Below are 13,366 nucleotides of genomic sequence, written 5' to 3' on the forward strand. Positions count from 1 at the left end.
TTGAAATAGAACTTCAAATATTTTCCAAATAAATCTACTTTTTCCTTCCCGTACGAGAAAGAAACAGTGATGCTATTATAACTGTGATTTCAAAGTAATTTAAAATGTCGGTACGTTAAAGTACGCTGCGCTCCCTTTCGGCTAATTGATGTACCCCTGAACGAAGTGTAAGCACCTCAAACACGATTTTGGATGGAAATGCATTTGTTGGGGATTCTACTTTAAGCTGTAGATCCGGGTCTTATATAGACTGGGTACTGCAAGAAGACTAAATTTTCAAGAAGTAATTTATTAATATGCTAAATGATAATATATGAGACTGAGGTAACATAAAAATTAGATACTATGACTATTTTGAATTCTCAGATTAGATTCAGGTAGATGTCTTCAACATAAAATATGTCCAAAGAAACCAAAAGGAAAGAAAGTTATTCCCTTATGCACTGATTACGCCATTTCTCAGTGTAAAATACCTGTTTCCGCCACAAATCAAATTGAATATTAGTAAGTTTGTCTGTAGTGAATGACGCGTATAAACGCGATTCTAAAGACATTTAACCAATTTAATTTTGTGGTAGACACATGTAGGAAACAGAAGTTTCCTCGTATTACTCTATTAAGACTACAGTGCTAAGCAGTCTCCAGAACACATAGCTACGACGTGAAATTTTGAATTTGCCAGAGTGTGTCACATAGCTAGCGCCTTACTCGCGAAGCGGCTTGTCGTAGTAGCAATGGTAGGCTGAAAATTACAACAAATAAGCAAGAATATAGACTCTTTGAACAATCAAAAAGAAATCAGATTCGCGCCAACTGCTAAAAGCCACATATATACATACTGGGTTAAAACAAATATTAAATATTATCCAATTTTAGAGAATATTTTATTTCTTTTAAATTTCCAGTTGTGTTCCGAGACAATTAAATGTACGGTCTCCCAAAAACAAGATTCTAATAAGGTATTACGTTTAGTGAATAATAGAGTAACTTTATGTATACTTTCTATCTCTGTTGTAGTAAATAAGATTATACACTAGTGTTTATTATTTTTCAGAATTAAGGACCAAAACCCAAAAATATGTAACAAGACTTGTACTATATGTGGAGAGAAGTTTCAGTATGCTAAATATCGTCGGGATCATATGTTGAAGAAGCATAATGTCGGGGAATATAAGTGCCCACAGTGTCCTAAATTTTTCAGCGAATTTTCTCGTCTGCAATATCATTTAATAATACACTCAAAAACACGTTCTAAAGATTGTCCATGCGAAATTTGTGACAAATTGTTTTTCGATAAGAATCAACGAAACATACATATTAGCCGTGTTCATAAAAAACAAAACAAAAATATTGTGAATTGTAATCTGTGTAATAAGAAAATATCAAGGGTCTCCTTGAAGAACCATATGGAAATACATGCAGGAAATGTAAAATATAGTTGTCCTGAATGTGATAAGAAGTTTGTTTCAACAAAAAATTTCTACAAGCACAAAAAGTCTCATAACCCAACTTTCATCTGTTGTAAAGTTTGTGGTAAATTGATGAAGGAACGAAGTTTGACGCAACATATGAAGAATCACAATAAATCAAAACAGTGTGAAGTTTGTGGTGCAAAGTTTGCCACCAGTGTTGCACTTAAAATTCACATGACAACTCACACAGGTGAACAACCATTTGTATGTGAGATTTGTGGTCGTAAATTTGCGCGTTACAGTAATTTGCAAACGCATTTGAAACTTCATGTAGGTGTGCGTAAATTTGTGTGTGATTTATGTGGGAAGAGATTTGCTCAGAAGTGGAATATGCGAACACACATGAAGTCATGTGAGAACATTTCTTCTGTAACAGAGGCATCTTGATAGTTTTAAACACTTTTGTGATCGGCAGTTAGGTTTAGAACACTGTGTATGAGACATACTTATTTTGTTTCTTTCAGTTTTACTTCAGGGTGTCCAATATACAATACAACCCGGAGTTTGGGATAGTAGAACTTTTGAACCTGAAGTTATACACGAATAATGGTTATACCAAAATGAAGCCTTGTTCATGCATATATTTTTAAACTAGCAAGCAACGATTGAATTACACTAGGAACCACAGTGTTGCCAGATGTGACCAAAGTTTTTTTTTTTGTTGTTGCAAAACATGTAAATTGACTCATAACTCATACGTATGGAAGTTCTGTCGTTAAGTTTCATTTGTTTAGTTGGAGTAGCTTGGAAACTATGGAATGGAAAAAAGAATTTTTCATTTCCACCGATAACTAATCGGATGAGGCCTGTGTAAGGGGAAGTAGAGAAATCGTAGTTTTCATAAATTAACACCCTGAATTGGCAACTTTGCTGATGTTTCAGTGCATCAAAAGTGTGTTAAGGATCTGTCTACATTACGCAATTCCTGAAAACAATGAAAAACAAACTTTGAAATTATCATGATAAAACGTTTACTTACATGCACCCGGCAACACTGCTACTATCAGAAATGAGTTACCACCTCTACAGCGGATGCTGGGAATGTCCCCTGTTTTGATTCAAACACTCGTTCACACGTTTCACCAGGTTGACAGCAACTTTACGAAGATTAGAAGTGTTAATGTTCTCAATGGCACTGCGAATGTTTGTTTCCAGGTCTTGAATAGTTCAAGAATTGTTCTTGTATGCCTCTTGCTTTAAATAGCCCCATAGAAATGAATAGCAGTGTTACCGGGTGCATGTAAGTAAAAATTTTATCCCAAACTACGGGTTGCACTATATATTGGACACCCTGTAGTTACTGGCACATCTATGATAGGAAAGCATAATGTTAAGTTTCCAACTAATATTGCAGAAAAACGAAACATTTGTCAGTAGAAAGGTTTTCAGTAATTGATTTTTGTAGTGCAATTTCAGAACTTGAACTAATAAGTACTTTTCGCGATGTAATTAAAATAATAAACTAATTGTATGGATCAGTTACTAAAGTGCTTCAAATAATTGTAGTTCTTTTATATTGCGTGTAATGAATTTTGTTAATTAGTATGTATGTGTAGTTTAAGTACTTCATGGTTTGGCTATATTATTGGCCTGATTCTTTTTCAAAAATTAGTATAATTTCAATTGGAGAATAGTGTATTTTGTATTTGATATTATTATGCTGACTTTTGCGAGACCTCATGTGTCTATTCCAAAATCTCCAGTAGACAAAAATTAAAATAAAACTCCACGAGATGGAATCTGGAAATTACTTATTATATCATTATTATTGAAGTACACGATAACATCATCTTCATTTAGCGTCAAACAACGAATACTACATTAGTTGTACGTGACTCATCATATGTATGCAGGAGAAGTATGTAATTACGAGAAATTAGCCCTGAGTAAAAATTATGACCTGTACATAGGAATTGTGAATTTTCAGGCCTGTACTTAGTAAAGTTTTCATCCTTATGCTTTGCCTCACTGCTCGCTAACGATTAGCCGTCTTGGTCTTAAAATGGAAACTTAATCCATAAAGTATTGGAATGTTTGACACGTTAGACCCGTGTCGGATAATATTTTAGGTCATATGCCCACGTCTCGAATAGCCTCGCTGCTGAAACGGACGTTAAATTTCAATCCAACCAGTCCTAACACTAACATACATGTGAGTATTTTGGGGTCCCGAAATGATGTTCTATAGACTTCAGTCTGGCTATGGCTCTAAGTTCAAATATCATGTGCTCAGTGCTTGCAGTGATCTTGTTTTGAAAAATCTTTTCTTGTCTCGACAAGATCAATATTGCACAAATGTTAATCTTCAGCATTTCAGAATGTTAATTTACAAATAATATCTTGGCTACCGTTCAACACAGAAACTTCGTTCGTGCTTTATTTGTTAGAACATGCTCCAGATCTTGAATTATGTAGAAAATATCTTATATATATATATATGGCCGCCATTTTTAAATATGGCGTCTCAAAGTGAAAAGAGAGCATTACTCGAAAAGAATTCTTGCGTTTTATGGTGAATAACTATGAAACGAGTACGAATTCACAAACACACTTTGAAATAATCGAAATCCCGCGTTTCAAGAGCTTTTAAACGGCACCTATATCATTGCTTTATCTTTAAAACTAACGGAGATATTTCATTTTTGGTAATGATAAGTAGAATACTATAAAAATAACAGATTGTCAAAAGATACCAGATTCCAGGTAGATGACTCTCAGAATCCTGCAAAATATGTTACCAACATGCCGCTTTCAGGAATAAAGGTTACTTATGTAAGAGAAAAAACTTAATTTGCAGCTATTACAATAATTATTGAGTCTTCAGCACTTCAACAGTATTCTTTTTTGGTAAGAACATTGACCATCACAAGCACAATTAAATGTCAGATTTGCACATTTACACGAATGGGTCCATAGTGTTTTACAACCACATTTCACAAGCTCCTGGCAGTGCTTTGATGCATCTGGCAGCTGAGTCCAAAGAAGTTCATACTCATCATTCATTTCTCTCCAGCTCCAATGTTGAGGATCTGGAATAATGGTAACTGGTTTTCACCACTGCGACCATATCTAACCAGCTTGTAAAACTGCACGTTTGGTGTCTTCAAAAAGTGCTGCTTCAGCAGGAGGCACACTCTCAATAGTTCGGCTCTTCTTTGTCACTAGAAATTTCCTACATTCATTTACAGTTTGGGTGGTGCTATTATGGTCATACCAAAGAACCGTAAATTGTTGAACTTTCTCGAAAGCAGATGGCAAAATACTAGGTGGACAAGAAGACAACTCCATAAATGCTTTATTAATGTCAGGATTTTTTCCGCCAGACATCCCATGCGGTTTTCTTCCCACATCCTGCAAAGGCTGAGGTGTTATCGCAATCAGTGAATGCGTGTAAGAAAATAAGGCCAATACACATATTTATTCCAAGATTATCCATGTACTGATGGATGGGAAGGTACCTGCGATTTTTTCCGACACCGTACTCGATCCCCAGACTCTGTGGCTTTAGTTCATTAAATACATGAACGGCAGTTACCACAACATCAGAATCGACCGTTCGGATCATAATCGAGCTATGGCCTTGCTAACTGACATGTCTTGCATGCAGTAACATGCGTATGTCAGCTTCCTCATGTTCACAGGGAGAACGAAAAGAGAGATCAAGACTGGAATTATAAGATAACCCACAGCCATTGGAGAAAATAATGGTCTTCTCTTGTAGTATTTCAATTTCACTCACACTACTAACAAGATATCTGAAAAGGTCTTATTTATTCTCGGCGTTTTGTAGGAAAATAGGCCTGTTCCTAGGAATACGTGCTGATCCGCTTATCTTGACTCGTGGTGCACTACCACGCTTTCTCCACTCGCTCAATTTTAAGCTACGCTGCAAGTAAACGTCGAAGATAACATTTACTCTTTCAAACTTGGATAACATCGCTGCAATATAGGAATAAAATATTATGTCTCGGTATTCTTCGAATGTCTGCTGGGGGATCGGTTTCAGCATATGGACGATCGCCGGTCCATCCACAATTATGCATGTAGCGATTGGCTCCACTGTGCTGAGAATCTCCACAATTTTCTAAGCATGTGATGATGTCACATTTTTTGGCTTTGTGAAGAGTTACATCATCTGATAGTGATGAAGGAAACTCAAGGTTTTCATGTGTGAAAAAGTCAGAGAGGTCGCTTTCTCGTGTCTGACATGCTATAAATAGGCGGCTAAATAGAGCACAGTCATTTTTTAGGATTGTCACTTTCTGCTGTTCTTTTGTTACTTTGTGTACAGGTCGATCAAATGGAAGAAGGTTGTTCCTGGGAATTTTATCATAAATTAACTTCTTACGTTCCACAAGGCGATCCTTTACGTAATTTTGGTATTGTTCTTTGTCGAGCATACAAAGTCGATCGGGTTCAGCAATGCAAATACAACGTACTGCGTCATCATCGGCTACAATTCCATTCGATAGAGAGAAAAACACATTATCTTCTTGAGTGAATGGATTTCGATCATCTCGCTGGAATACGTCCATTAGCTTGTTAACGTCTTTGAAAAATCGCTTGTTAACGTCTGGCGTGTCTTCATGGTGGACTTCGATGTCGTTATTTATGGTGCTGTATATACTACTGTCATTCTCAAACTGATGAGTCAGGTTCATGATAACGGGTCCAGAAAGTAACCACTTCAACAGAGCTCCAGGATTGTCAAACAACCCAACGGCGCCTCCATCACCCTTAAGATCTTTATTACACTGTTCGTGCATGTGATCATGCGATATACGTGTAGAGACGTCCACTTGTGGAACCAACAAATCCGCCCTGCCGAAACTCCCCGTAAATAGATAGATGTTTTGTCTTTAACTCTTCCAAAGTGTTGATGAAAACTGGCATCCACCTTGCATAATGTGTATGATCAATAGAAAACATTCATGGGCACAACAACTTTAGTGAAAGGATGAACTTCTCAAAATTTGTTGCCCGAATGCTGTGGAGAAGAAGGAACAGTAAAGGCTTCAGCTGAAACACTGTGTACCCGTGTTTGAACTGGTAGGATTCGTTCAGACGAATTGTAATCCCCTCCTCAAAATTCGGTTGCTTATCAATCTTTGTAGACAAATTATTTTGATATGCTTGTCTTAGAAGTAGATACAGTGTTGCGTATGTAACCTTGTGTGCATATCTTGTTCTTTTAACATGAATACCTCGAATACACTGCTCAGCTTTACCAGAAGTGAGGACCTTTGATTCTGAAAGAAGTTCTGCCCATCCACTCTCTGTGAGCCGGTCCCCTAGCACTTTCAGCACAGCCATTTCCATGTGAAATGCATTCATCTTTACAACTACCTTGTCTTCTCCATACAGATCTCTCATGGACCACACCACCTGTTTCGCAATAGCATACACTGGTTGATCACACGTAATCACAGGTATCTGGCCTGAATTTAACGACAGCAGTGCTTGCTTAATGATATCAAAGCAATGACGAACGACTGCTGGTGATGTTATCGAATCATACAATACGGGTAGCAATAGATATGCACTCTTTGATGGAGGAGGAATGCCAGCATCTGTAGAATAGAAAAGCACTCCGCGCAATATGCTGAATGGTTTCAGAACTTTCGAGATCAATTTCTTCCACCATTTGCAGCCACTTGTCACAAAAATGATTGTGTTCTGCACTAAACGTTAAAATTTCATTTTCAAATGCAGTGATTTCAGCAGTTTTCCTCACTGATGTTGTAGGGATGCAAGTGTACTAATCAGGGAATGAGCTAGTGATCTTCTTTGTCCATTCCTTATCACTTACCAACAAATGGGGAGCACTGTCATCGTCGGACACTTTTTGAATTAATGATACAGCAGTACCATGAAACGCTTCCTGGGAAGTGTTCGAAGGTGGATTATGATCGATATTATCTATAGCAGCACAGATAAATCTATTTGGAACCAGACCAGGAGGATACACGGCATTCTGGTCCTTAATATAATGACAAAGTTTATTGGTTAGTGTTGCTGATAATTCGCGAATTCGATCGTATAATACACATAATCCAAGTTTGTTTAGTTGTTCTATAAAGCCTTTCTTCCGTGTTTTCGTGTGAATAACCAAGCCTATGTACAGTGGTAAGGTAGTTTCATTTTCCAGGGAATAACGGGTTTTCACTTGACACTTATTATTTCGTCTCCGCTTTACGCAGTTGAAGTTAATTAGTTGAAATAGTGATAATGCTGCTGTATTCGCATCCACACATTCCTCATTTGAAATGTTTGGCCCTTCGTGAACCATTCTCATAAACATTGTCAGCACTACAGGAACGGACTCCATTTGGCTCTTGCTGGTGAAATGTCCATTAAATTTTGGGGTAGATTTGAAAATGTGGGTCCTTAGAATAGATGCTGCTCTAGCTAAGGACATTCCATCCTGTTCAGTTATACATACATGCACTGTGAACAGCATCTCCCACATTAGACTGATTAATAAGAAGAATATATTTCCCTTTCTTTACTTCTGTTAGCTCAGGTATATAGGTTAGAGTTCTCTCCCGAAGCCTTGAGCTGTGTACCGTCTTCTCTGCGTCAGCAACACCAAGTTTGGTCAGGCGACGAATTACAAGGTGGTTTTTTTTTTTTTTTTTTTTTTTTTTTTTTTTTTTTTTTTTTAATGTCAGCTACTTTGAACACTGGGAGGCTTTCTGTCTGCAGCGCATCGTGAAGATGGGAAATCACTTCCGATAGCACCATCCCAGATATTAATGCATAATTTTCTTCAGTGCTCTTCCTGTTACTTGCTACTTTACGTACACGATTGTATAACTGAGCCAAAGACTTTTTATGATATTTAGCTTCCGTAGCGACGATATCACCGCTGCTAAGTTTTGCCAATACCTTAGTGTCACACCAAGTAACAGCCGCATCACGAACTCGGTTACTTAATTCAAGAGTACGAACGTTGACCAGTACATTAAATGTGGCGTCTGCATCACAGAAGAAACATGTGTACTTGACGTCACCTGCGTGGAACGTTGAACGAGTAGATGGGGCACTATCAAAGATTCAATCTGTATTTTCGCTTTTTTGTTATTATCCTCTGAAGTTTGCTTCGGTCGAATCTGTTTCTGCACGTCTTATGAAATTTACCCTCATTTCTGGTTATGGTTTCCTCGAGTCCACTTCCGTCATCAAGTAATTCAAGACGGATGTTAGATGGAAGCCCATTGTTTTCTTGATATGATAGTAAATCATTACACAAAGTCCTGTATCCGACACCAACATCTGATCTTTTGGTTTTTGCTGGACACACGAGTTTTTCAGATGAATGTTCTTGACACAAAATACATAGGTTCCAGTTAATGTTGTTTTCAGGTCTGCCACTCACTACACGTTGCAAATCTTGATCAGGACTGATTAATTGAGACTTCGACATTGTTTCTCTGTGAAATGTGTTCCAGACAAATCCCAAGCAGAAGTTAACTCAAGGGCGAACCTTGAAAAACACAAAAACAAATAAAACTATTAATTTTGTAATTGTTAATGACACTGATACAACAATGATAAATGTGCTGTTTGAAAGCTTTTGAAACGCGGGATTTTGATTCAAAGTGTTTTTGTGAATTCGTTTCATAGTTATTCACAGTTAAACGCAAGAATTGTTTTCGAGTAATGCTTTCTTTTCACTTTGAGACTCCATATTTAAAAATGGAGGCCATATATATAAGATATTTTCTACACAATTCAAGATCTGGAGTATGTTCTCAAAAATAAAGAACGAACGAAGTTTCTATGTTGAACGGTAGCCAAGTTATTTATTTATTTTTTTTTTTTTTAATTTAAGGAAATTAATTCAGCTGTCAGCCATGTTGATGACGTCATACTAGGCAAACCACGCCCCTAGAAGTTTGGGTCTATATCCATATTTTGTCCTTACATAAGTACACATCACCCCTGAAAGTGGTATCTTGGTATCACATTTTGCACGATTTTTTCACTAAGCTACCTAACTAAGATCGCGACCTTTCAGTTTCGGCATCTGAAAGTTTAACCGAAACAGGGCTATCATCATTGCAATCTTCTTTTGCTTTATTTATTTCATCATTCGTTCATTTTTGTTTGAAGGACAAGGACGAGGGAGGGGATTTTGGGGCGAGACCACAGCACAAACACAAAATTGAATGAATGAAATAATATATATATATATAAAATAGAAAATCAACAAATACTAGGTATATACTTGTAACTTACCTATCTAACTAGTGTTGTAATGTAAAGCTAACTAACTATACCTATTCTATTTTATTTTCTCGACTCAAGTTAGGTTTTACTCCAGTCTACCATTGTTTCCATCATTCTTTGGTTTTGTGTGTCATACTTATCCTTCCAAGTTTCACTGTATCATCATCTTTTCTACCTTCAGGTTCTCTTTAGATTCAGGTTTCACCTGTATGACATGGCTTTTCACTTGTTTTTAGGTCCCTTTAGGCTGAGACTTCACCTGTATGATATGACTTTTTATCTGTTTGTTGTTTTGGGTCTCTCGCTCATAGAATTTACCATATTCTCCTAATCAAGCACTATGCTTCTACATTCTTACTTAAACACTACTAAACACTTGTACGACACTGACACCTAACATAAGCGCTTTCATACTCCTGTGTGTGGATACACGTCCTAGCATCTAAAACGAAAAACACTACATTCACTACACTACAGTTTTACACATTTCACTGTTTCACTAGTCGTGTAAACTTTAATGTTCCGTATTGACCCCATGTCAAAAGCAAATACTTAATGTTCCTTGGTTGATTTTATGCTTATATTCTCCTCAGTGCAGCGGCTTGAAGTCCAGGACCCATTCGGAGCACTTAGTGCGGGCCCTGGTCAGTTGTGTCGTACAGCCATGCGCTGGGACCGGTGGTGGCACATACGCAACCAAGTCGCAAAACGGCCACCATGTTATCAGTTTCCTTGTTTATATCGTTTTGCGTTTATTCCTAAGATCTTGGTGTGCTTATATGTTGAAGTTTACACGATTTCCCGTCACCGATTCACAGTCACCCCCCCCCCCCCGATACATCAGCAGTTCCTATCCGATTGGATGCCGGGGGATGCATCGAGCTCACGCATTCACACTTTCGTTCTTCCGGAACACGCGGAAATCATTCGTTCCTGGAGAAAAACCTCCGGTCCTGAAAGATTCACATTCGCACACACGTTCGTTCTTTCTAAATATACATAACATTAGGTCCTTTAACAAATTTTCTAATAAGTCTTATCTCTCATTCTTGTTGCCTAATATATAACTGTTTTCTTAACTCTGAATATTCCTTTGTTATTGTACTTAATATTTTATTATAGTCCTCTTCTTTGGCTAGAATTTCTTTTATTTCTTTCATTCTGATAACCAGTCTGAAATCGAGACTTGAAAATCGCTTGGTGAGCCCAAAATGCAAATTTTGTACATCTATCTTGTTTCAGTCTATAAGAAAACAAGTCGTTATTTATTGACCTTTACAAATGTCTTTATATTTTATTATTATCTGGGAGTATTTGGGGCACAATCCCATAAAATTATTGTGGGACTTGTTCCTCTTTATCTTTCGTTTTATTTTACTTTATTTTATTTTTTTTAACACTCATTATACTTGACAACTACCCTTTATAACGACACATAGTAGAGGAAGCGTAGGGAAGAAATAAAATGTTTAATTGTTGCTTTACACTGTTATAAATCTTAATTTCATTCCTTGATTCTTCATGATGATAATGCTGCAAATAATTCATGTTCCTTTCTTAGGTTATCTTCCTCTCCTCCCCTTACAAAAAGAGTTTAATTAATCTTTAAGGTCCTTTCCACTTCCCTGTCCCGGCCTGAGTCATAGACACCTACAGGGCATAAAATGTATTCAGTTCAATTAAATTTTCGTGTAGAGCCTAATTTGACGGTATCATTCGCATATTTGTCTAGTGGGACAGGAAAAACTTGGGTGGCTGGCGGCTGAGATCGAACCTTCTACCTCCCGAATACTAAGAGCAACCGTTTTAATTTACATTTGATGGTCAATGTAGCATTGAACCATGTCCGCTTAATAATAAAGTTGAAAACTACATGATTTTTTAAAAAATATAATTACCCCTAAAGTCACTACTGAAGAGAACGCGGACTGTCTGCGGAAAACAGAAAAAAATAAAATACGAAATTTCTGGCCAATTTCTAAAGAATTTAAGTATAGAAACAAAGGAAAAATAATTGATTTTTTTTTATCCAACTGCAGACTAGTTTCAGCATTTTCTTTCCCATGTTTAAAGTAACTAATTAAAACCAAAAATAGGCTGGAAAGTAATTTTTGAAAATAGCAATTAATACTGGAAAATTAACTTACACAATGCTGGAATATAATTTAATGTTCTAAAAATTCCGCACCCTCAGGAGAGTGCCCCATCCCCCCCCTCACACACATACACCATTTCACATATATTTCTGTGAGTCATGGATTCTCTTTAAACAGGTCTTTCTTGGTACATAATTTTATAAAAGTTCAAACAAATGTAACCAAAATTTATTCTTGTAATTAAGATTGATCTTAAAGTTTCGATTGAGAGATTAGACTTTTCACTTGTCCAAAATAATATTTACGATGGAGAACACTCGCTCTGTCGGCGCATTGGTTCCTGACAAACACAGGAGATACTTGCCAAGCTTGATGAAATTTAAATAGGATATTTCGTTACTTTTAAAGTGGGAGATAATTTCCATCCAGCGCTCATCTGATGATGTTTTCGCTGACTTCCACTCATCCAATTTATCAAGTGTGACAAACTGTGTTATGCACACAAATTCATCATAATACGCACATTCATCAATCTTGAGTGAAGGTAGAAGGAAGTAGAGGTTCCTATGCAGAGGTATTTAAAGGAAGTTTACAGTCTTTTCTATTTCTTCGCACCTAAGAACAGCTGTAATGTTTACCCAGTTGAAATATTGCAGACTTCTTGTTCAAACAATCTAGTCCAGTTTGATAAAATACATGTACGCGTGTTGGCGAAAACTTGTGAACTTTGGACTGAATTCCTTCTAACTTAGCAAGTACTGTTCTTACTGATGGCGAGAGAAAGCAATCTTCAGACTTAGAAAAATGGATGCCTGGTTGTGAACGACAAATAACCAAGTCTATTACAAAGTGTTTTTGAAAAATAACTTCATGATAAATGGACAGTTATCTTGAGACTGAAAATACGACTTAAATGCCTCAAACACTTTTAGTAGGCGCTCCACAGCGGGAAGAAGGACGACGAGCCATCTTGTTTTGCTGTATCCTAAGATATTTTCGTATTCCTGTTCGACAAATTGACAATATTCCTTTAACTTTTCTACTCACACGGTGTATAAATAAGAATAGACTTTGGAAACGATGCCTTCGATATCAACTGGAAGCATGTCAGCAGCAGTTCGAATTGTGATATGAATAATGTGATCTGAATGTGATCCCAATACCGAGTACATTATGGCCGAAGTTCTCTTTCAGTTTCTTCAACACATTGTTAACTCCTTTCCTTGAGACTCTTTAAGATAACAGTTGGTGTTACCAGCACAAAGAGCAACAGTTTTCTCACTTTCATGGATATTTTTGAAACATTTAATTAAGTATGTACTCATAATATCAGCTGTTTCCCAGGTAATGATTTAACTTCCAATGGTTTTACCTGTATACCTTTTCCACTGTCAAAATATTTCATTAGCACTGGAAAGATTTTAACGTTTTTATAGTTGATGCATCCGTCATGACTGAGATGAAGTCGGATTCAAGTTCAGATGTAGCATAGGGAGTTACAAGTTCATCACAGTTGCTCGTATTTAGTGCGCGCACTACTAAATTTTGGCTTAAATATACACTGAA

At 36.9% G+C, this 13,366-nt stretch overlaps 1 protein-coding gene across 7 annotated transcripts in view; it reads left to right on the forward strand.

Moving 5' to 3' along the window:
* LOC145694663 (uncharacterized) overlaps window positions 1-13,366 on the forward strand; it is a 278,706-nt gene that overhangs the window by 165,121 nt on the left and 100,219 nt on the right. Inside the window, exon 7 of one of the 7 annotated variants that reach the window (XM_081771130.1) lies at window positions 1,055-3,824. The exons of the other annotated variants lie outside the window; for them this stretch is intronic. Within the exon in view, the coding sequence (XP_081627256.1) occupies window positions 1,055-1,859 (805 nt within the window). The 3' untranslated portion in view covers window positions 1,860-3,824. Of the gene's footprint in view, window positions 1-1,054; window positions 3,825-13,366 lie in introns of those variants that run through there. 7 annotated transcript variants of the gene reach the window in all.

This window comes from Thermobia domestica, chromosome 9, assembly GCF_964235325.1.
Source record: "Thermobia domestica chromosome 9, izTheDome1.hap1.1, whole genome shotgun sequence".
NCBI classification, from domain to species: domain Eukaryota; kingdom Metazoa; phylum Arthropoda; class Insecta; order Zygentoma; family Lepismatidae; genus Thermobia; species Thermobia domestica.